This window comes from Thermothelomyces thermophilus, chromosome 1, assembly GCF_000226095.1.
Source record: "Thermothelomyces thermophilus ATCC 42464 chromosome 1, complete sequence".
NCBI classification, from domain to species: Eukaryota; Fungi; Ascomycota; class Sordariomycetes; order Sordariales; family Chaetomiaceae; genus Thermothelomyces; species Thermothelomyces thermophilus.
In genome coordinates, this window is record NC_016472.1 from 1,087,268 (window position 1) to 1,110,047 (window position 22,780).

At 46.3% G+C, this 22,780-nt stretch overlaps 4 protein-coding genes across 4 annotated transcripts; 3 read left to right on the plus strand and 1 right to left on the minus strand.

Annotated features, from left to right (window-relative positions):
* Nucleotides 1–83: 83 nt before the first annotated feature.
* On the plus strand, nucleotides 84–1,157 carry MYCTH_2054555 (uncharacterized protein; the record flags this gene model as incomplete). Its single annotated transcript, XM_003658509.1, has 3 exons — nucleotides 84–116; nucleotides 192–294; nucleotides 604–1,157. 3 exons carry the CDS (start codon nucleotides 84–86, stop codon nucleotides 1,155–1,157), a joined length of 690 nt encoding a protein of 229 aa, XP_003658557.1.
* A 362-nt stretch (nucleotides 1,158–1,519) lies between these two features.
* Nucleotides 1,520–3,602, plus strand: MYCTH_2294459 (uncharacterized protein). The gene is made up of 3 exons (XM_003658510.1): nucleotides 1,520–1,674; nucleotides 1,753–2,262; nucleotides 2,342–3,602. The coding sequence occupies exons 1-3, from the start codon at nucleotides 1,642–1,644 to the stop codon at nucleotides 3,275–3,277; spliced, it is 1,479 nt and encodes a 492-aa protein (XP_003658558.1). The 5' UTR covers nucleotides 1,520–1,641; the 3' UTR covers nucleotides 3,278–3,602.
* Nucleotides 3,603–3,651: 49 nt separating this feature from the next.
* MYCTH_16224 (uncharacterized protein) lies at nucleotides 3,652–4,410 on the minus strand (the record flags this gene model as incomplete). The annotated part of the gene is made up of 1 exon (XM_003658511.1): nucleotides 3,652–4,410. A coding segment is annotated over one exon (759 nt), but the record flags the coding sequence as incomplete, so codon positions are not given.
* Nucleotides 4,411–5,165: 755 nt separating this feature from the next.
* On the plus strand, nucleotides 5,166–17,540 carry MYCTH_2122159 (uncharacterized protein; the record flags this gene model as incomplete). The annotated part of the gene is made up of 7 exons (XM_003658512.1): nucleotides 5,166–5,198; nucleotides 5,257–5,392; nucleotides 5,450–5,761; nucleotides 5,834–6,346; nucleotides 7,152–7,403; nucleotides 7,563–8,381; nucleotides 17,506–17,540. 7 exons carry the CDS (start codon nucleotides 5,166–5,168, stop codon nucleotides 17,538–17,540), a joined length of 2,100 nt encoding a protein of 699 aa, XP_003658560.1.
* Nucleotides 17,541–22,780: the final 5,240 nt, after the last annotated feature.

Here is a 22,780-nt window from a genome sequence, read left to right on the forward strand (position 1 = left end):
ACTTTTCCCCGCACGTTTCTCCGACCTTAGCAACGGTCTCTTTCTGATCTTTGGAACATCTCCACGCGGCTTGGGCATTAAATATGGCAGATCGGAAGGATAACTGGTCTTCTGAGGTAGCTTCTTACCCGGTCCTCCTGCACACCCGCCGTATTGGTTTCATGTTATTCGTCACTGACACACAAAAACAGGCCTACCAAAATGCGGCGTCGTTCGTGCCCAAGCTGGCCACCAAGGTCATGCAATGGCTGGATCCGCAAAAGGACGACGTGATCCTCGACGTCGGTTGTGGAGGTACGGAACCAACTCCGTTGCGGCGCTGCTTTCTCTCTCCGGGGATCCATTCCTCGGCCTCGGCTCACATTGCTGCTGCTTTCCAGACGGCGTCCTCAACGTGGAAATGGCCCGAGCCGGCGCCCGAGTCCACGGCATCGACGCCTCCCCGGCCATGATCGCAGCCGCCAAGTCGGCCGCCGAGTCCGCAGGTCTTTCTACAGACAGATGCAGCTTTGAAGGTATGTACGAGTGGTCCCATGGGTTGCCCTCCCGCCCCGGCGACCTTAGCTCACCTCTTCTTTTCTGTGTGTGTGTCTTCTTCCGCAGTCCTCGACGCGACAACCCTCCCCTCGGCCGGCCACCTCCGGCGCGGAGAGTACACCAAGGCGTTCTCCAACGCGGCGCTGCACTGGATCCTCGCTCCCGAGGCGACGCGCGAGGCCGTGTTCCGCGGGGTGCGCGACGCCCTGGCCCCGGGCGCGCCCTTCGTCTTCGAGATGGGCGGCCCGGGCAACTGCGCCGAGATCCGGGCGGCGCTGCTGTCGGCCGTGGCGCGGCGGGTCGGGCTCGCGCGCGCGCGGGCGGCCGACCCGTGGTTCTTCCCCGACGAGGCCTGGGTGCGCGACATGCTGGAGGCGCGCGTGGGCGGGTGGAAGGTGGAGAGGATCGAGCGGGAGTGGCGGCCGACGCGGGCCGACAAGGGCGGGGTCGACGGCTGGGTGCGCCTGATGGGCAAGAAGTGGTTCGAGGTGCTGCCCGAGGCCCAGAGGGAGGAGTGCATCCGCGAGGTGGTGGCGGTACTCGACATCGTCTGCAGACAGCCTGCCGGGGGGTATATGCTAAGCTACGTCCGGTTGAGAGCGGTCGCGAGGAAGGTATAGATAGTAAGTATTGTATGTACATCCGTATAGGAGGGACAGTTAGCGCTTCGTTTTTTAAGTTCAATGTTTTATAAAATTGTTCTAATTACTAGTATTTCATATGCCCACGGCAAATTCTATCGGTGGTTGGAAGATAGGTAAGTAAGAAAATGGAGAGAAATGGAAGAAGCACTTTGGAAGGTATATACAGATTAAATTACAGTACAGTCAGACTTTCCAGGTTGGCCCTTCTAAAGTCAATTGCATGTTAATAAGGCAGACATATCAGGCAAGCATGACGTTGCTTATTAGGCGCCGAGGCCCGCGATAAGGATAACAACCATCTCAGGCCCATCTTTTTTCTACGGAGTCACCTTCAACAACCCATTCAGCGACGGGCACTCTTACTATTGGTTCTGCTCCCGGAACGCGCGCGCTCGCCCCCCCCTCATCCGTCTCGGTTGATGCGCAAGACAGCACGAGTTTCCCAACCGCCGTGGTCATCATGTCTGCGGACGATCAAGCGTTTCTAGACGTGGTATGCCCGACCGGACCCGTACCCCCACCTCGCGTGATCCCGAATGAGACATCCCACTGACGCGCATATCAAATGTAGCTCTCGTCCCTGCCAAACGAAATCCAGAAGTACTCGAGGGATGTCGCCGACTACATCGACAGGCACGTCGATCAAATAGCCGATACACTACGAGATGCCCTCGCCAAAGCCCAGTGGGTGCCCGAGCAGTTCCGCCCACGGCCGCCCCCGCCGCCCCCGATCGTCACCGTGCCGGTATCCGCGCTCGAGAGGGTCCAGAACTGGATCTCCAGGCACAAGATCTTAGTTGGCCTTGTCGCTGTCACCACGGGCGTCGTCGCCTACCGGACATACCGGAGCACCGCGCAATGGCGGAAGACACGGCGAGCCCGACGCTCCCGCAGCGGCGGCCGGATGGACGTGGTGGTCATCGCCGGCTCTCCGGCGCTGCCATTGACGAGGTCGCTGTCGCTGGACATGGAGCGGAAAGGCTTCGTTGTGTTTATCGTGTGCAACAGCCATGAGGATGAGATCATGGTTCAGAACCTCGCGCGGCCCGACATTCGACCGCTGAGTATCGACATCACCGATGTATGTTCGTTCCTCTTCATCGGCACGGCACGCCGGGTGCGCATCCTTGTATTGACTAGGCTAACTAACCCTTTGGCAGCCCCCGAGTGCCGGCACCTCCATCGACGCGTTCGCCCGCTACCTGCAGGCTCCTCATGCCGCGATTCCCAACGGCAAACGGCATCACCTCTTACTGAAAGCCGTCATTCTGATCCCGTCGCTCAAGTACCAGACCTCACCCATCGCCACCATCCCGCCTTCGAGTTTCGCCGATCTTTTCAACACCCACCTCCTCCAACCGATCCTCACCATCCAGACCTTCCTCCCGCTCCTGACCACCCGCCTCAGTTCACCATCCGAGAAGGAAAGGCCGAGTCCCAAAGTGCTCGTCTTCACGCCCTCCATCATCTCCTCCATCAACCCGCCCTTCCATGCTCCCGAAGCGACGGTCTGCTCCGCCCTGTCCGCCTTCACCGAGGTCCTGACGGCCGAGCTGCGCCCGCTCGGGATCCCCGTGACGCACGTGCAGCTGGGTTCCTTTGACTTTGCGGGCTTCACCCCGGCGGCCAACTCTCGGCTGGTCCAGCCCCATGGGCTGCTGGCGGCCCCCGAGGATCCCGAGGCGCTGCCCTGGCCTGACTCGGCGAGGCATGCGTACGGCAAGAACTTCGTCTCGCAGTCCGGGTCGGCCATCAGCGCTGGGCGGATCCGGGGGCTGCGGGGGAGCTCGCTGAAGGAGCTGCACAATGCCGTCTTTGACGTGATCGACGGGTCGATCACGAGCGGCACGGTGCGGGTCGGGCTCGGAGCCAGCGTCTATGGCTTCGTCGGCCGGTGGGTGCCGAGGGGGCTGGTCTCGTGGATGATGGGCATCAGGAAAGTGGATGAGCTGGCGACTTGGCAGGGCAACAACGGCTCGTCTGCGTTTGGAAGTCCCAAATCCACGGGGAGCGAGGGAGCAGGGAACGGCGATTCGTTTGTTGCGGTGCAGCCCCTGGAGCATGCTGGAGAGGCAAATGTATGGAGGGAGGCCTGATTAACTCGGATTGACGCAATTAGAGCTTGGATGACCAACATCAAAGGAGAGATCAAGGAGGGTACATATATATGTATATACGGGTAGTTACTGATGATACAGCCGGTGCCGGCACACCTCGCTCAGTAGGAACACTCACGACTCCCGAATGCAAACAGAAAACACACAAAAATCGTACCAAATGGTCCCGAGGGCATCGATGATGATAATATAAGCAGAGTAGACGTTGACGCGCTCTTCTGCTTGGTGATGATGATGATGATGATGACGACGTCGTTAGGGACGTCGTTTCAATGTCCCCTCCCCCTGAAGCGGCCGCCTTTCCCCCTCCACCTCCCTCCCCTCCCGCCACCGAACCGATCCTTGTGCCGTCCGTCGTGGCCCCTCTCCCCGTCCCTATCCCTCCCTGCCCGGTCCATCTCCCGTTCCCTCTGCATCTCCCTCTCCCGCTCCCGCTCCCGCTCCCGCTCCCGCTCCTTCTCCTTCTCCCTCTCTCCCTCCTTCTCCCTCTCGTCCGCGCCGTCCTCCTTCGCTTTCTCCTCCTTCTCCTTGGGCTTCTCCAGCTCGCCGTCGGCGACCCACTTGGGGTGGGCGCCGAGGCGGCAGGCGCGGCCGTCCGGGCAGAAGCCGGCGAGGTAGTAGGGGCACATGCGGCGGCGGACGTGCTTCTTGTCGCAGCGGGGGCCGAGCGGGCAGAAGCCGCGCTCGTAGTGCGGGCAGGGCGGCAGGCGCGAGGACGGGTCGATGTGCAGGTACAGGCACTCGTCGCCGTTGCTGCAGTAGCCGTTGCGCACGAAGAAGTTGCACTCGGGCATCTTGCGCAGGTTGTACTCGTGCAGGAACTCGCACGCCTCCCCCTTCTTGCACAGGCCCCGCAGCCAGTGCTTGCACACCAGCGAGCCGAACCCCCCGCCCCCCCCGCCGCCGCCTCCGCCGCCGTCGCGTTGCGATGCCGGGTGGCCCGCCGGCGTGGTGTGTCGTTCCGGGCAGTGTGATTTGAGCGGGCACGAGCCGGAGAGGTAGGCCTTGCAGACGGGGCGGTCGGGGGGGAGGCTGTGCTGGTAGGTGCGCTGTAGGAAGGGAGTGAAGGTGAAGGTGTAGCTGGGCGCGGTGTGGTTGAGGAGCTGGGCGGCCACGCGCGAGGTGGGTTCGGCCGCCCGGGAGCTCTCCGCTGTCGCCATGGCCGGCGATGATGTTTGCGGGATGCTTTGAAGGGTTGTCGGTCCTTTTTTTTTGTTGTTGTTTTTTTTGTTGTTGTTGTCTTTCCCCTCTGCGGAATTGATGTCTTCGAGTTATCGTAGTAGTGGGTGGCGGCGGGGTTCGCGCGCAAATCACCGGTCGTAGGTGATGCTGTTGAGGAGCTTGGAAGTGCTAGTGTAAGCAGGTATGTACTTCGTACCTGATAACTGATATTGAGTTGTTGATGTCTGGTCGCGCGCTTAGAGGTCTGCGTGGAAGACCCGCGTTCTCGGTTCTGCCAAGAGCGATAAGTTAGCTTAGGGTGGGTCTGGGTGCGTAACCAATTAGCGATCGATCGTAGGGCCTACGGAATTCGGATTACACTACGGAATACCACAGTAGGTGCCTACGACCTTACCTCGGCTCGGCCCCGCGACCTTGGCAGCTTGCCCCCTCTCTTAGTTGGAGACCGGGGGCAATGGGTGTATAAGACGGGGTAGTCTGGGGTAATGTGTGTACCGAAGCTGCCATTTCATCCTGATGTTGATGTTGATGCTGACGCTGATGCTGAACTCGCGAGTTTTCTTTCAACTTTATCGTGATACTTCACTTTACGTGCTTCTCTGCAATTGAACTTCTTTCGCATTTCGCTCTACTCTACATCTCTTCCTTCGAATCTCAAATTCGCGTTCCGTTCTGTGTTTACGCCATGAGAGGCATCCAGTTGACGCAGTACGTCAAGGTGAGCGTCGCCGATTACCATACGCAAAGTTCGGTGCATTACTGACACCGGTAATTAGGCTCCCCATGAGCTGCGAGTGACGGAGCTCCCCGACCCCAAGCCGGCACCTGACGAGTACCTCATCGAGGTACATGCAGCGGCTACGAACTTCTTTGACATCCTGCAAATCCAGGGCAAATACCAGCACCAGCCTCGTAAGGACTCGTGAGCACAGTTTCGCGCCTGTCGTTCGGCCACTAAAAAACAAACAGCCTTCCCCTGGATCTCGGGTGCCGAGTTCGCGGGTATTGTGCTGGCCACGCCTGCCAACTCCAAGAACCCCAAGTTCCCCGTCGGCTCCCGCGTCTTCGGGGCCACGCAGGGCGCATATGCCACCAAGGCGGTCGCCAAGGAGACCAGCATGCTCCCTGTCCCGAACGGGTGGAGTTTCAAAGAAGCCGCCGGCTTGTTCGTGACCGCGCCGACGAGCTACGGTGCCCTGGTGGTCCGCGCCGGCGTCAAGGCTGGCGACTACGTCCTGGTTCATGCTGCCGCGGGAGGTGTCGGCCTCGCTGCTGTCCAAGGTGTGTTTTTTTTTCTTGCCTTGCGAACCTACCGACAGCGGGCCATACCAGTTGTCGCTAACCGTTCTGCAGTTGCCAAGGCATTCGGCGCAACCGTCATTGCTACGGCCGGTACCGAGCGGAAACGCGAGGTGGCCAAGTCGTTCGGCGCCGACCACGTCGTCGACTACCGGGACCCAAAGTGGCCCGAGATGGTCAAGAAGCTGACGCCCAAGGGCAGGGGCGTCGACATCGTCTACGACCCCGTGGGCATGGTCGACAAGAGCACAAAGTGCACCGCCTGGAACGGGCGCATCCTGATTGTCGGGTTTGCCGCAGGCACCATCGAGAAGGTGGCCATGAACAAGGTGCTCCTCAAGAACATCAGCCTGGTGGGCATCCACTGGGGCCAGTATGCCGTCCACGAGAAGGAGACGGTCGTCGCGGTCTGGCAGGGAATCATGAAGCTGATCGCCGAGGGCAAGTTCCGGGGCACCGAATTTACCGACAAGGAGTATGTCGGGCTGGAAGCTGTTCCGGACGCACTCAAGGCGCTGGGAAGCCGAGAGACGTGGGGGAAGGTGGTTGTTTCGGTGCCGCAGCAGGGTCAGAGCAAACTCTAAGAACAGCGAGCAATACAATACGTAGGCAAGAAAGCGGTCGCCTCACATATACAGGGGATATACAGGGGTAATACTGGATAGAACATACTGTGTTACACAAGTTTGGAAGGAAGGGCGGTGATGTATTATCGACCTCCGAAACCAACCCACACTTGATGTGGTCGGTACCTTACTGGTTGGTAGGGGTAAGTTTGTCCCCCAGACTTGGTATCGCCAGGTATTACCAGGCGGTATTTCCAATTTTACACTAACCTTCGCAACTCAATCAAACACAATAAACTACTACTACACTACATTACCAACAAGAAGATTATATTTTATTATGAGTTGCGATATTTTTTACTTCTTTGATTTTTTAGAAGTTTTGCTAATTTTCTTAAAGTGATTGTTATCAATAGGTCGCGGTGCTGTGACTGGAAGGCATTGCCAGGAAGTTTTTCCGTGGTGCCCTGGTCGGTACCTGGGCAGGGGGTGAAACTTTAGCACGCAACCACAGTACTATGTATGCAGTAGGTGCAGGTACCCATGTCCAATGACCCGCATTGCCCCTCCATGAGTTTTTGGAATTCGACCAGGCAGCCCCGCGCTCGGGCAATCCCCCGGGGGGGGGGGGGGGGGGCCGGGGGGCCAACCCCTGGCTGATTAAAAAAAAAAAAAAAAAAATACCCCGCTCGAGTTTGGAACCACCGGAACGGAGTACACTACACTAGAATAAGAGAAAGTCCAAGAGTGCCCCAGAAGACCCGAGTTCGCTCGCCTTGCCGCCCAGCGCCCGCGCCGACTTACAGTGACAAAGCAGCCCGTGCCCCACCCCCAAACCGCCAAGCTGTTCGCCTCATATTTCAGACGCACCCTCCGCTCCAGCGCTACCGGGCTCTCCGTAGCTGCTGCCGCAACGCTGTCGCAAAAGGGCACCTCGTTCTACCAGAGCGAAATCCAGACAATTGCCAAGCGGAGGATGCACAGCAAAGTCGTTATCATCGGCTCCGGGCCGGCCGCCCACACCGCGGCCATCTACCTTGCCCGCGCCGAACTGAAGCGTGAGCATCTACCCCCGTTCTCTTCAACCTCTCCCTTTCAGGTTTTTTTTTTTTTTTGCCTTCCTCATCTTGTTGCTTCCTTTTCTCCTGAATATATCTTTCGTTTCCGTTCTTGGTTCCTAAGGGGAGAAAGTCGATTTGCTGACGTGCGAACCGCAGCCGTCCTCTACGAGGGCTTCATGGCTAATGGCATCGCCGCGGGCGGCCAGCTGACGACGACCACCGAGGTCGAGAACTTCCCGGGCTTCCCGGAGGCCGTGACGGGCCAGGAGCTGATGGACAAGATGCGCAAGCAGTCGGAGCGCTTCGGCACCGTCATCATCAGCGAGACCGTGTCCAAGCTGGACCTGTCGAAGCGGCCGTTCGAGTACGCGACCGAGTGGGACCCGGACACGGTCCGGACGGCCGACGCCATCATCCTCGCCACCGGCGCGTCCGCCCGCCGGCTGGGCCTGCCCGGCGAGGACAAGTACTGGCAGAACGGCATTTCGGCCTGCGCCGTGTGCGACGGCGCCGTGCCCATCTTCCGCAACAAGCATCTCGTCGTCATCGGCGGCGGCGACTCGGCCGCCGAGGAGGCCATGTTCCTGACAAAGTACGGCAGCCACGTGACGGTGCTCGTGCGCCGCGACCGCCTGCGCGCCAGCAACATCATGGCCAAGCGCCTGCTCAACCACAGCAAGATCACCGTCCGCTTCAACACCGTCGGCGTCGAGGTCAAGGGCGACGAAAAGGGCCTCATGAGCCACCTCGTCGTCCGCGACGTCGTCACCGGCAAGGAGGAGACCCTCGAGGCCAACGGCCTCTTCTACGCCATCGGCCACGACCCGGCCACCAACCTGGTCAAGGGCCAGCTCGAGACGGACGCGGACGGCTACGTCGTCACCGTCCCCGGCTCCACGCTCACCAGCGTCAAAGGCGTCTTTGCGGCGGGCGATGTCCAGGACAAGAGGTACCGTCAGGCGATCACCAGTGCTGGTACGTCTCTTCCTCTTCTATCCTTCCCTCTCGGCGCCCATCTAAACCCCCTCCCCCCCTCTTCTCGCGTCGTGCCGAGTTACGCAGAGCTGACAGCATTATACACAGGCTCCGGCTGCATGGCTGCTCTGGATGCGGAGAAGTACTTGGCAGAACTTGAGGAGGAGCAGGCAGATGGGAAGCTATAGATTCGCGGCCGCGTTCCTAATTGGCTGCGTCCTGTGTGGGAAGTTTAACGCCCTAGCCTTGGCTATGTTAGAAGTATACCCTAGAATTTGACCGTTCCGCGAGCTCTCATAATACGCAATCCCAACGTTGGATGCTGGCACCCGTACCAGCATACTTTCTGATGCTCATCTCTGCAACTCCCCCCCATACCCATACCCTCTTGTCCAGCTTACTTACAGTGAGGGGTCAAAAGTATAGGCCAGTCCCACATTTCCCCAGCCATCTACATTTTTACCACCAGACTTTAACACAGGATATCTCAACAGCCACAAATTGTATAAGAAAACTGTTTATACTAGATAGTAGCCCTAGTTCTAAACTTCAATATTTTATATACCACCCCCTGGCGCGTTTGACTACGGCCAGCCGACGCGGCATTCCCTAGATTAGCTTGTCGATTAGCCCCTAATTAATAGCCTACTATGCCTCCTGTAGGTACCTAGTAAACTCTTTAATATCTAGCCTATTCTACCTCAAATTCTATAGATCTAGGAATATTGTATATAGCCTCTGTTTAAGAAGGCCCTATATATATTTAATAGGATTTAAATTAGGGCTATATATAGGCTATTCGATCTAGGAAATCCCTTATACTAGGAGCTATTATTTAGTAGATTTGTGGATATATATAGGAGTATTATCTTATTAAAAGTGTCAAGTTCTATTATAATAAGGTAGAAGGCTCTTTTCTAGAGCTTTCTAGTATAACTAGGCTATATATCTATAGTATAGAGTACTTAGATCCCTCTCTAGGATAATAAGCTTACTCTAACTACCTACCTATATTATCCCTTATACTATAATTGTAATATTTACCCTTATATAGTTTTTTAAGTTAACAAATTAACAGTTATACTTCCTAAAAGAAAAACAGAATAGTTAGGCTATTAGATTTAAGGTATTATTTTGATAAAAACACTTGTTAGAAAAGATAGTCTAAGATATAATTAGAAATACTAAAAGGGATTACTATACTATATTTGACTTACTTAAACTAATTTATTAGTCTTTTCTAACTAATTATATATAAAGTTATATCTATTCTTTGCTAGCTCTTTTATTAAAGGAATCCTCTTTTTTACCTACTATTTATATAAGCGGTAAGCTTAGAGGAATCGTCAAATAGTTAAAGGTAATACTTTCTTTCTAATTGTATTAATAAGGGCCTTCCTTACTATATATTAGTTCTTTTTAACTATCAAAAGGATATATCGTTTCTTAGTAGGCATAAGAACCTTAGGACGGCCACTTTAAGGTTTAGAATCGAAAGTGTAGTAAGAATTCTAGCATTCGATTATACTATAGATAGCATGTCTAGAAATGCTAAATATTATTATTATTATTATTTCTATACCATTATGCTAATTAGTATACTAGAGCCTCTCTAGTTATATATAAAGGAAACCGTGCCTAATAGGCCGGATAAAAACCTCTATCCTACCTTTAACGCCTAATCCGGAATACTAATATACTATAAAGAAAAGGAGAAGTAGCTAGAATAGCCCTATAGAGGCCTTACCTCCCGGTCTAGCCTCCTTATAAGGCGGTATTCCGGAAGCCTCCCTAGGTCCATTAGCTACTATAGAACCCTCCTTGCCAAACGATAGTTACGGGCCCCTATACCCCGTAAAACAAGGTCTAGGTCCCTTTATAACTATATTTCCCAGGATTCCTATATTTAGCTTCTTAGTAGGTTCAGGTACTATATGACTAGGTGCTCGACGGTCTCCTTCCCCTAGCTATAGGCATAGTAAAGGGTACTAACCCCTAGGACTTGAACCTTAAATAGGAAGTTACAGAGGCTAATAGCCCCTATATAGGCCTATACTAGTAGGGAGCTCTAGGCCTTTATAAGGCCCTAGTGCCTTTGTAGGCCCTCCCCTATAAAAACTAGGCACAGGGGGTCCTTGTCTGACACGCGCTATATCCTCCTACCGGCTTAGTCGGCCCTCTAACGGTCGTACTAGCTAGCTAATACGGCTAGTTCTATAGCCTGTAGCCTTCTTTATAGGGTCTATAGGGGGGGGGTCGACCCCTTCTATAGCCCTCCTAAACCTACTACCGGACCGTTGACCTTGCTACCTCTAGAGCTATAGGCTTCGGCTCCTAGCCCCTTGCCCTAGCCCTTCTCTTCTAGAACCTCTAGCTTAGCCTATTATAGGCCTGTTAGATAAGAGCCCTTATAGGGACCTAGGAGGTCCCTAGACCTGCCCTGGTCTATAAGAGCGATTAGTTAAGTTTAGCTTCAAAGTCGGCTAGCCTCTTATTAAGATAGAGGTCAAGGGGTAGTACCTAGGCTTCTATTTCGAGGTACTAGATAAGGGTAGCCTTATAGGCCCTAGTAACTACTTAAAGGGCCCTATATTAGGCCTTTAATAGTTCCCTAGCACGGCCTTCCAGCTTACCCCCTGGCTTGGTAGGCTTATAGAAGTTCGAGGCCCTATAAGCTAGGGCGTTACAGATATACTTGGTATAGACCTTGTAGGCCTATAGGAGGCCAGGGCCCTAGGTCTTTATAGTAAGCCTGGTTAGGGCGAACTCTTAGGTTTCTAGCTTTTTAGCTACCTTTATATAGTAAGGGCCCTACTATAGCCTCTAGTCTAGCCAGACCCTTAGGAATCTGGCTAACTTTGACAAGGCTATAGTAGTAGTACCCCCTTCGGGCTATAGGAGCTCTAGCGGCCGTGACTATTATTTCTAGCCCCTATTAAAGTAGATGAGTTCGTACTTTTCCGGGGCAAAAGCTATACCTTAGGTCTTTGCCTACTATAGGCAGGCCTTCTAAGCCCTCTGTAGCTAACCGTTATAGGCCTCCTTGGCCCTCTTAAAGGCTAGAAGGTTAATGTCGTTAGTAAAGCCTATTAAACTAACCATAGGGCAAGCCTAGTAAATAGCTTAGTAAAGAGAGGCTATATGGAGGATAAATAATATAAGGGAGAAGGGTGACCCCTAGGGGACTCTAGCCCTTACTACTATATCCTTTATTTCCTAGCTATTAAAGTAGAGGATAGTTACTCTATCCTATAGCTACTCCTTAACTTAGACTACTAACTACTTTAGGAAGCCTTGGCTCTATAAAGTGACTAGTAGCTAGGTATAGTTAATAGTGTCGAAAGCCCCTAAGATATCGAGCTATAGGAGGGAGGTAGCCGCCTCATACCTCTAAGCCTCCTAAACCTAGGCTATAACAAGCCAGATAGCTAGTTCGGTAGACCTATATTTCCGGTTGCCTATTTATTCGGCCAGGAGAAGCCTATAAGCCTTTACGATAGCCGTTACCTTCTAAGCGACTATAGCCTCTAGTACCTTGCTTACGATTAGCAAGAGTGCTATAGGTCTATAGCTACCTAGGGTAAAGTAGGCCTATAGGGGTTTGCTAGGCTTATAGAAGACTACTGTCTTGGCCCTTTTAAACTAGGCCGGGAAATAGCCGAGCTATAGGCTCTCTAAGGCTAGTTTAGCTAGTATCTAGTAGAGCGGCCGCCTATAGGCCTTTAATAGGCCTATAGGGAGGAGGTCCTCTCTTAGGGCTTTCTATAAGGCCGCCCTAGCTAATACTACCTTGACTTTGCCTACCGTAACCTCCTAGCTTATTTCGAACTTCGGCTCCTAATAGTCGTTTAGATCTAGGTTATTAATATCTAATAGGTCTACTTCCAGGTTCGGAAAGAACTTGTCGGCTAGTGCTCTAGCCTTCTATTAGTAGGTTATAAGCCTTCCTTCGAAGGCTAGGAGCTTTAAAGGGTTAACCGGTAGGTAGCTTTATAGCCTTACCTACCTCTCTAGCCTCTATAGTAGGTCCGGCCGGTTAGTTACCTCTTATAACATAGCTCTCTAGCTCTTGGTCTTTATGGCTATAATGGTCTTAGCCTAGTCTTATAGGGCCTACCAAAGTGCCTCTTGCGTATAGGGGTTTAGGGTACCCTTATAGGCCTTCTCTACCTCTTTAGCCCTCTTCCGGGCCTCTTGAACCTCCTTTGTCTACTATCGAGCTCGTTTGCCGCCTATACTAGCCTTCTTCGCTAGGGCCAAGACCGTAGCTATTTTCTTAAGGGCCTTTATAAGCCTGTCAAAGGCCTATAGAAGCTCCTCTAGGCCTTAGAAAACAGGCCTAGCCAGGGCCGATACCTACCTACTAAGCCAGAGTAAGAGGTAGGCTGCCTCGGCCCGCGCGATCTCCTTATCTAGGCTCTTCTAATCCTACCCTTTACTAGCTAGTATAGGCCCTTTGGTCCCTTAGAGGGAGACGTTAAGGGCCTATAGGTAGTAGTCAGATTTCCTACGTTCCGTGATATCCTTATAGGTCGCTTCTAGCCTAGCCGAGGCCTAGAATAGGTCTATCGTAAAAGGCTGGCCACGTTAGTCCCCCTAGGGGGCCCTAGTAACCTAGCCATAGGGTATATATAGGTTAAGGTCCCACTGGTCTGTAAGGTTAAGGAGGTCCCTAGCCCCTAGGCTAAGCCTATTAAATAGGTCCTAGACTAGGTAGTAAAGGTTAAAGTTACCTATGAGAACTAGGGGGTAGGTTAGCCGAGGTAGGGCTAATAGGTCCTATAAGAGGGCCTGCTCCCCCTTATCATTATAGACTAACTAGAGCTCGAACCTCCTCTCTCCTAGGGCTAGAAAGGTTACCTTATACTAGTTCTCCTCTACTAAATGGTCTTACTAGCTAACCGGAAAGCGCTTAGCCACTAGAATAGCTACCTTGCCCTTAGGCTTATAAATTAGGTAGTATTTTAAAGCCTAGGGGCAATATATTAACCCTATAAACCGGTTAATCTATAGTTCCTAGATAGCTAGTAGGTCGTATTTAGCCTCCTCTAGTAGGACCTCGAGGGCCTATTTGTTACCTTAGGTATTCTATTAAAGGATCTTAATTTGTATTTAAGGTAGCTAGAGTAGAGGCCGAGGGTATAGTAGTTAGCTCTATAACCGTTACCCCCTTGGCTGGTTACGAAAAGGAAGGGGTTCTAGGCTATGGAAAGGAGATACGGGTCTGTCAGGTGTCAAATAAGGCGCTCCTAGCTGCCTGTTAGGCTAAGGTAGGCCTCCTATAGGGGCATTTGGCCCCGGTTTAATAGTAGTCGTTATTTTCTGGCTGGTTGCTAAACTCGAAGGCTACCCTCTAGTATAGTTACTCTAGTGATTAGAAGGTTTAGGGTCTATACTAGTAGGCCTCCCTAGCCCTTTCCTAGGCCTTGACTTTCTTTAGATAGCCCTTATACTAGGCTATATAGGGGCCCTTACAGGCTATATACCTATAAGGGAGTTGGTTAGAGTAGGTAAGGCACTAGGCCTCCCTAGCCTTCCCCCCCTCCCTATAGGCCTTTACGCTATAACGACTATGATAGGCCAGCCGCTAATAGTACCACTAGGTATAGCCAAAGCTCTAATACCTATAGTACTGCCTCGGCTCTAAGGCATCCTAATAAGGCTTATAGTCTAACACTTAGGCATCCTAGACTACGCCCTTATTATAGGCCCTCTAGGCCTTTTCGGGGTCCTATAAGCCTAGGAGTACCATAGCTGTTACGAAAATGTACATATAGGATGCCGCCTGAGCCGCCTCCCTAATAGGCCAATAGGACAGCAGGAATAATAGGCCAATCAGGACAGGATCACACTTAGCAAGAAATGATCCTAGTAGAGGATCACTAGCTTACGATATAAGCTAGGTAAGCTAGTACAAGGGATCACTACGACTATTAGTAATCCTAGGATTATATATATATATAGATAGTCACTCGTTATAGTAGACTCTAGGAGTTCACTAGTAATAGCAACCTACAATTATAGTACTTATACCAAGTACCGCTAACTACTATAAGAGATAACTCTAGTATTATTATAAACCCTTTAGCTTTACCAAATCCCTTAGACGACCTATACGCTTGTCCTACTTAATCTACCTTTGTCTAAACCCTTTTAGAAGAAGTCTAAGTTAAGTTTATTATACGTTACTATTACTCCTTTTATTCTATTATAGTTTAGGACGAAGGTGATTTTGACCTTAATATCGATATGATTACTAACGTTACGGCCGAATAGCTACTTACCTAGCTTAGTTAACTCCATTAGCGGATCTAGGAGTTAGACTAGAGAGATAAGGCTACTTAAGCTCAAATTAAGGAACTCGAGAACGGCAAAAAGCACTTATAGAAGCTAGTTAACAAGGCCTATACTAAAATCAAAGCACTCGAAGGCGCTAAAGTAAGCTATATTAAGATTAAACTACCTAATAAATACAGAGGAACTAAGGAAGATCTTATAGGGTTCCTAATAAACCTCTAATCTTACTTTTGGCTTAATGATAATAAGTTTCTAGACGATAAAGCTAAAGTCCTCTATATAGCTATAAGACTAGAAGGTAAGGTACTTAGATAGTTTAAGCTTATATAGAATGACTATCTTACTAAGGAAGATAAAGACGACCGAGACGCGTTTATATAGGTAGTCTTTTAATCCTATAATTATTTCGAAGAAGAGCTTTAGAAGGTCTTTAGCGACAAAGATAAGAAGATTTATACGTAAGAAAGACTTACTAATCTCCGATAGACTAAGTTAATAGCCTCTTATATTATATAGTTTAGATAAGATATATTTAAGTCTTAGCTTAATGATAAAGTATTAATATAACTATTCTATAATGGCTTAAAGGAAAAGGTTAAAGACGAGCTATATAAGTATAATTAGCCTAAGACCCTGAATAAATATATTATATAGGCTATTAGAATTAATGATTGACTCTATATATAAGAGTAATGAAAATAAGGTTAAATAAATAGAACTATAGTCAAGACTAATAATAAGAAAAAACAAGTATACGTTAGTACCTTATATAGGATATATCCTAGAGCTATAGATATAGATATAATATAAAAGTAAGACTAGAAGAAGATAACTAAAGATAAGTCTAATATTACTTACTATAACTATAGAAAGAAAGGACATTATAAATGAGAATGTCGAAGCATTGAAGAAAGACTAGAAAACAGTCCCTAGAAAGGAAATTACGGTCATTAATAAAATTACTAAGGATATTATTGAAGTAGCGGCTATAAGCTACAAAAATAGGGATAGCGATACGGATAGTCTTAGACGCGACGGCGACGGTAAAGACGAACAAGCACCGTACTCTAAACTAGTCACTATAGACCTAGAGATAGGTCTTGCTAAATAGGATACGGCAGGAGAGTATATACTACTAATTTCGATTTTTTTAGCCTTGAGGTAGTAGGGTTTTATAGTTATATAGAGGTAAGATAGATCATAGACAACCGATACCTAAGGAATCGAAAGACCTAGACCTAATGTTCTATTCCTCTAAGAACGAATCAAATGGTACTATAACGAAGTTTTCTAGCTTAATACAGAACTATATGAACAGGATAGATACTTAATTTGACTTGCCTAGTAGAGTAATAAGATAAGGGACAAGATAAAGGAACTCTAACGTATTATAGAAACTATTAAAGGGGAATAGTCTATAATATATAATAGGCCTAATAGCTATACCAAGTATTTTAATGACTAGTAACTTAGCTACGACATATAGAACCTAGAGTACTAGTTTATATATATAAACCGTAGAAAAGACAAATATATATAGGAAAACTATTAGAAGAAATATTCCCACCTTAGCGTTAGGGTATCTATGGTCTATATATAGTAGGAAGGATTTAGGAAAGAGTTCTAATACGTCCTAGGCAACGCTATACGACTATACCCTTAATACGAGGTATATATATAAGTGCCCTAGTTCTAGTATATATTATATAAATGCTAATACCACTTTCGCGACAAATTCGAAAATAATTACTAGCCGACCTAACAAGGAAATAAGGATAGAAGCCTCCGCCCTATAGAATAGGTTTATAATGCCGGAAACAGAGCGGCCGAATTGCTCTAGAAGATCAAAGCCTACAATCTAGAAGGCATTATAGTAGTTCTAAAACGAGCCTAGCCTAGGTACTACAGAATAGGATAAGATATATAGGACTCGTGCTAGAGTAACGATTACCTCTATTACATAGACGAAAAGAAATCGCGAATTCGAGAGCTTTAGATAAAGCTATGATATATACGACGGAAAGTAGAACAGACCTAATGGTAGGAAGCTATAAGCACTTAATAGCTTATAGAAATAAGTATAATTGACGAAGCCGCTATCAGCCGAACAACCGAAGAGGTTAGCACTGACCTAGGAAATAGGTTAGGGCCCTTTAAGGGGCCTGAAAACTATTAATACCTATATAGCGGCGAGTGATAGTATAGTATAAGAGGAACTAGCGTAAGAGACTACTATATTAAGACCTCTTAGTAGAAATATAGGAAATCGCTATAATCTTTAGACGACGGCGGCAAGATAAGTGACTATAGATAATAGTATAATAGAAATAATATAAAATGCTTATACTAGTAAATAGTAGAGTAGAGATAAACCTAATTTCGCTAATACTTATAAATTAGCTATAGATACCCTAGAGAATAAAGCAGAAGCATAGTATAGTCAAAGGGCTATTTCCGATATAATAGGTATATAAAGAGACTAAACTAATCAATATTACTATAATAAGAAAGACTATAGTAGTTATATTTAGTATCGTAGATATAGGTAATGATAAAGATATAATATTAGAATTATTATAGTATAAAGATTATAACCTAGATATTAGCTAGAAGAATAGTAACTACCTATGACCCTAAATAGAGTCATATTTGACTAGTAAGATAGGGAGTATATAAGGATTACGAGCAGACGATACTTAAGGGAAGGCATATCCTATAGATCTACTATAAGAGGTAGATAGTAGTAAGCAGACTACTACAGACTCTAGAAGAAGCGGTATAATAATACTAACGTTACAATAGGAGGAACAAGCTAAACCGCCGATAGCTGTTCTCTCCGTTGACGAATACGGAGCACTGTAACTGGAGTAGTAGGTTAAGATAAGAGAAATCGCTAGCATTGCCATAGATGGAACCAAGTTCGTATACTATTAGAAAACCGAGAAACGAGACAAGACTAGGGAAGTACTAAAGGAGTATAAAGGATACCTAGCATTTAAACTAAAATATCTAGAAGGATTACTAGAATATAGCCTATAGGATCATAAGATCAAGCTTAAGAAAGGAGTATAACTAAAGTTCTTTAAGATTTACTATATAAGCTAGATATAGAATGAAGAACTTAAGCGATATTTAGAGGAAAACCTTCGAAGAGAATATATCTGCCTATTAATATCGCTAGTAGGCTACCTAATCCCATTTATACCTAAGAAAGATAGAAAGCTATAGTTATACGTCGACTATCGGTAACTTAACAAATAGACTATGAAAAACTAATACCTATTACCGCTAATCTTATAGCTCTAAGATTAGTTAGTAGGAGCCTAATATTTTACGTATCTTAATTTGTTATCGGCCCATAACTATATATAGATTAAAGAAAACGACAAGTAAAGAACGGCCTTTAGGACACCCTATAGTCATTATAAGTACCTTGTCATGCTATTCGGACTTATAAACGCGCTAGTAACGTTCTAAGCCCTAATTAATTAAGCTATCTAACCCTTTCTCGACAAATTTACGGTATATTATCTTAACGATATACTTATCTCCTCTAAGACAATAGACAAACACTAAAAATATATAAAAGTGATACTAGATATATTATATATATATAAGCTATTAGTTAATGAGGAAAAGAGTGAATTCTATATTAGGAAAACGGTATTTTTAGGATATAAAATATCCCTAGGATAAATCTAGATAGAACCCTTAAAGGTTAAAGCTATTAAGGATTAGCTATAACTGACGTTAGTTATGGAAGTACAAAGTTTTATTAGGTTTACGAACTTCTATTAAATGTTTATTAAGAACTTTAGAGCGATTATATGACCTTTATACAAACTTACTAAGAAGAATACTAAATTCTAATAGGAAGAGTAATATAAGTAAGCATTTATATAGATTTATAACGCTATTACTGAAGATCTAGTACTAGTATTACCAGACCCTAGGAAGCTATTCAAGGTAGAGATAGACGCTTTAGACTACGATATCGGAGGATAGTTAGGATAGCAAGACGAACAAGGGAAGCTACATCTTATAGCCTTCTTTTTAAAGAAACTCAATAGACTATATCTTAATTATCTGATCTATAATAAAGAACTACTTATAATTATCAAAGCTTTTAAGGAATAGTAACTATACCTTAGTAGTATAATTAAACTAGTATAAGTATATATAGATCATAAGAATTTACGGTACTTTACGACGATAAAGGAGCTTAATAGACGACAAATACAATAGACAGAATTCCTCGTAGAATTCAATTTTGAGATCTGCTATAAAAAGGGTAAAGAGAACGTACAAGCGGACGCCTTAAGTCGACGAACAGATCATATAGAAGGACAAACAGAAATAACGCCACCATTATTTAAGGAACGAATAGACGGAACGCTACATTATAAAATATAGATACCTATAGAAGATAATCTACTCGACTTATTCCTAGAATGTTATATAATCTTTCAAGAAGAAAGGATTAACGAGATGTAGTATTAAGTAGTACCTGGACTAGTAATACCTAATGGAGTAGAAGAAAGAGATAGGAAACTCTAGTACCGAGGCAAAGTATATATCTACGATAGAGATTAATAGCTACAAATAATTTGAGAACTCCATAAATCGAAACTTAGAGGATATAAAGGAGTTACGAAGATTGTTATACAAGTCAAAAAACACTATGACTTTCTATAGTTAACGGTACAAGTTAAGGAAGTTATATAGAACTATAATATCTACAATCGAAGTAAAACGGCATAATATAGGCTATATAGGCTACTTTAGCTACTACTAATAGCTAACAAACTATAGAGTTTAGTTATAATATACTTTATTACGAAACTACTAGAATCTAAGGACATAGCTACAAGGGTAATCTATAATAATATTCTTACTATAGTAGACCGCCTGACTAAATAGGTATACTTCTTTCCCTATAAGGAGTCCTAAATAGCAGAATAACTAGTAGATATAATCTATTGGTAAGTCGTATTAGTATACGCTTAGCTATAAGAATAGATTACTAATAGAGATACCAAGTTCGTATCGAAGTTCTAGCAAGCGTTAATATAACGATTAAGCATTAATAATAAGCTATTAACGGCATATTACCTATAGACTAACAGATAAATAGAGTAACTAAACCAAGTTATTAAGTAGTACCTCCGTTCTTACGTTAACTACTAGTAAGATAACTAGGTCATACTATTACTAATAGCGTAACTTGCTTATATATGACGAACCCAACTCAGACTTCTTCTAAAAGGGTTCAGACAAAGGTAGATTGAGCGGGACAGGCAGGCAGGTCGTCTAAGGGATTCGGTGAAGCCAAAGGGTTCACAACAACACTTAGAGTTGTCTCTTATAGTAATTAGCAATGCTTGGTATAAGTACTGTAACTATAATTGTTACCACTGGTAAACTCCTAGAGTCTACCATAACGAGTGACTATCTACATGTATATATAATCTCAGTGATCACTCGTGATCACGGTGATTATAAGTGATCGTATGGTGATGATCACCCTGATCACTGGTGAGCGTAGTGATCACTGTGCTTCCCCATGTTGTGATTAGTCCTTTCGTTCCTTCGGCTTGATTGGCCCGTCTGTGCCGGTGGCTTAGGTGGCATCTGTATGTATATTTCCATGACACGATGCCCTCCCTCTGAGGCTTTCGACCTGAAAGCCCTCTTTTTAGGCCGTTTCAAATAGCGCTAATATTCCTTGCGTTCCCTATACGTGTTCTTTCTCCTTAGCCCTTGTTGCCCTTCGTACTGTCAATTATATCGTCTAACGTACGTAGATCCCTAGCGTCTATTTGTCATAAGCGTTTGGCTTAGTTTATTTCTAATCACGGGTTTGTAGTGATGGCGTATTCCTATTATGTAGAGCACAACCGAGTGTGTAAGATGATTGAAAAATCTTGTTACTATAAGGCTTACGTGCGTCAGGGTCGTGCTTACGATGGTTCCGGCGTTCTAGTTTCTTCTTATAAGTTCCTGTTTCTTTACAAGGGTACGCTTCTAATTACCTCGTAGTAGATCGCATCATATGCAAACAACGTCGTTTAAAGGCTAAAGAGAAAGAGGCCGAAGCCTTGCTATAGGAATATTAGCGTAAAGCATCTAAGGCATTAGCCTATCTGACTTGGGTTCGTAAATAACAAGAGTTCCTGGTGGAGAAGGGGGCAGACATGGTTACACGGGGTTTGTCGAATCTAGACGAATTAAAGGCGGTAGAACAGCAGGAATCGGGGGCCATCGTGTAACTTAGCGGTGGCGTCAAGGTTATTAACTAGGGCGCTATTTTCGGTTCTGTCCTAGGTTTGCCTTTGGCCGATCTAGGTTCTGTTAGTAGAACTGCTCTAGTTTCTTAGGGCAATTTAGATTCTTGACTAGTTCCTATAAACTGTCTTCTAGTCTAAAATTAAGCCATTTGACCAGGTACTATAGTTCCCTATTAATAATACGTAAATCTAGAATTTCTTCGACGTTCTATTCTTCCTCTTCGTCCTCTGCTTCGATGTGTATAACAACCTTGGCGTTTTTCGGTGCTAGTTTGAGAAGTGAAATATGAAAAATATCCGTCCGTAGTCGTATAGATGACGGTAACGATAGTCGATAGTTAGATGTCGAAATTCGTTCTTTGATAACGAAGGGTCCGACCTTCTTAAAGTCTAGCTTCGTGCTTGGTTGTTTGGTTTACAAGTTTCGTACGATTAGGTAGACTTTATCTCCCCTCTCTAGGCAAGGTCCCTTAAGCCTGTATTTGTCGTAGTAGTTCTTTATCCTCGTTTTAACAAACTCGAGTTCCTTCTTGAGCTTTTTATATAGTACGTGCATTTGTTCTGCTTTGACTGCTGCTCTTGGTACTATAACCTCTAGTCCTTGCCTAAGGTCTACTTCGTATCTATAGTTTGCGAAGAATGGTATGACCTTGGTTGTTTCTGTTAGCATCATGTTATAAGCGAGTTATACTGTTGGTAATAGTATGACCTAGTCGTCTTACTAGTAGTTAACATAAGAATAGAGATACTATTTGACGACTTGGTTTAGTCGCTCCGTTTGTCTATCGGTCTACGGGTGATATGCCGTTAACAGTTTGCTATTGACGCCTAATTGTTACATTAACACTTGCTAGAACTTTGATATGAACTTGGTGTCTCTGTCTGTGATCCATTCTTGTGGCCAAGCGTGTACTGATATAACTTGCCGATAGATTATATCTGCTAACTGTTCCGCTGTCTAGGACTCCTTATAGGGAAAGAAGTATGCCTATTTAGTTAGGCGATCTACTATAGTGAGGATGCTATTGTAGACCACTCCTATAGCTATGTCCTTAGATTCTAGCAACTTCGTAATAAAGTCCATCGTGACTAAACTCTATAGTTTATCAGGTGTTAGCAGTGGCTAAAGTAGCCTATATGGCTTGTATCATACCGTTTTGCTTTAATTACAGATGTCATAGCTTTATACGACTTCCTTAACTTGTGTCGTTAACTGTAGAAAGTCGTAGTGTTTCTTGACTTGTGCGACAGTCTTCGTGACTCCTTTATATCCTCTGAGTTTCGACTTGTAGAGTTCTCGAATCATTTACAGCTGTTGATCTTTGTCGTAGATATACGCTTTGCCTCGGTACTAGAGTTTCCTATCTCTTTTTTCTACTCCGTTAGGTACTGGTAGTCCGGGTGTTGCTTAGTACTATGTCTCGTTAATCCTTTCTTCTCAAAAGATTACGTAACATTCTAGGAATGAGTTAAGTAGATTATCTTTTACGGGTGTCTACGTTTCGTAATATAGCGTTCTATCTACTTGTTCCTTAAACAATAGTAGTGTTATTTCCGTTTATCCTTCTATATAATCCGTTCATCAGCTTAAGGCGTCTGCTTATATATTCTCTTTACCCTTCTTATAACGGATCTTAAAATTAAATTCCGTAAGGAATTCTACCTATTATATTTGTCGTCTGTTAAGCTCCTTCGTCGTCGTAAAGTATCGTAAATTCTTGTAATCTGTATATACTTGTACTGGTTCGATCGTGTTGCTAAGGTATGGTCGCCATTCCTTAAAAGCTTCGATAATTACAAGTAGTTCCTTATTAT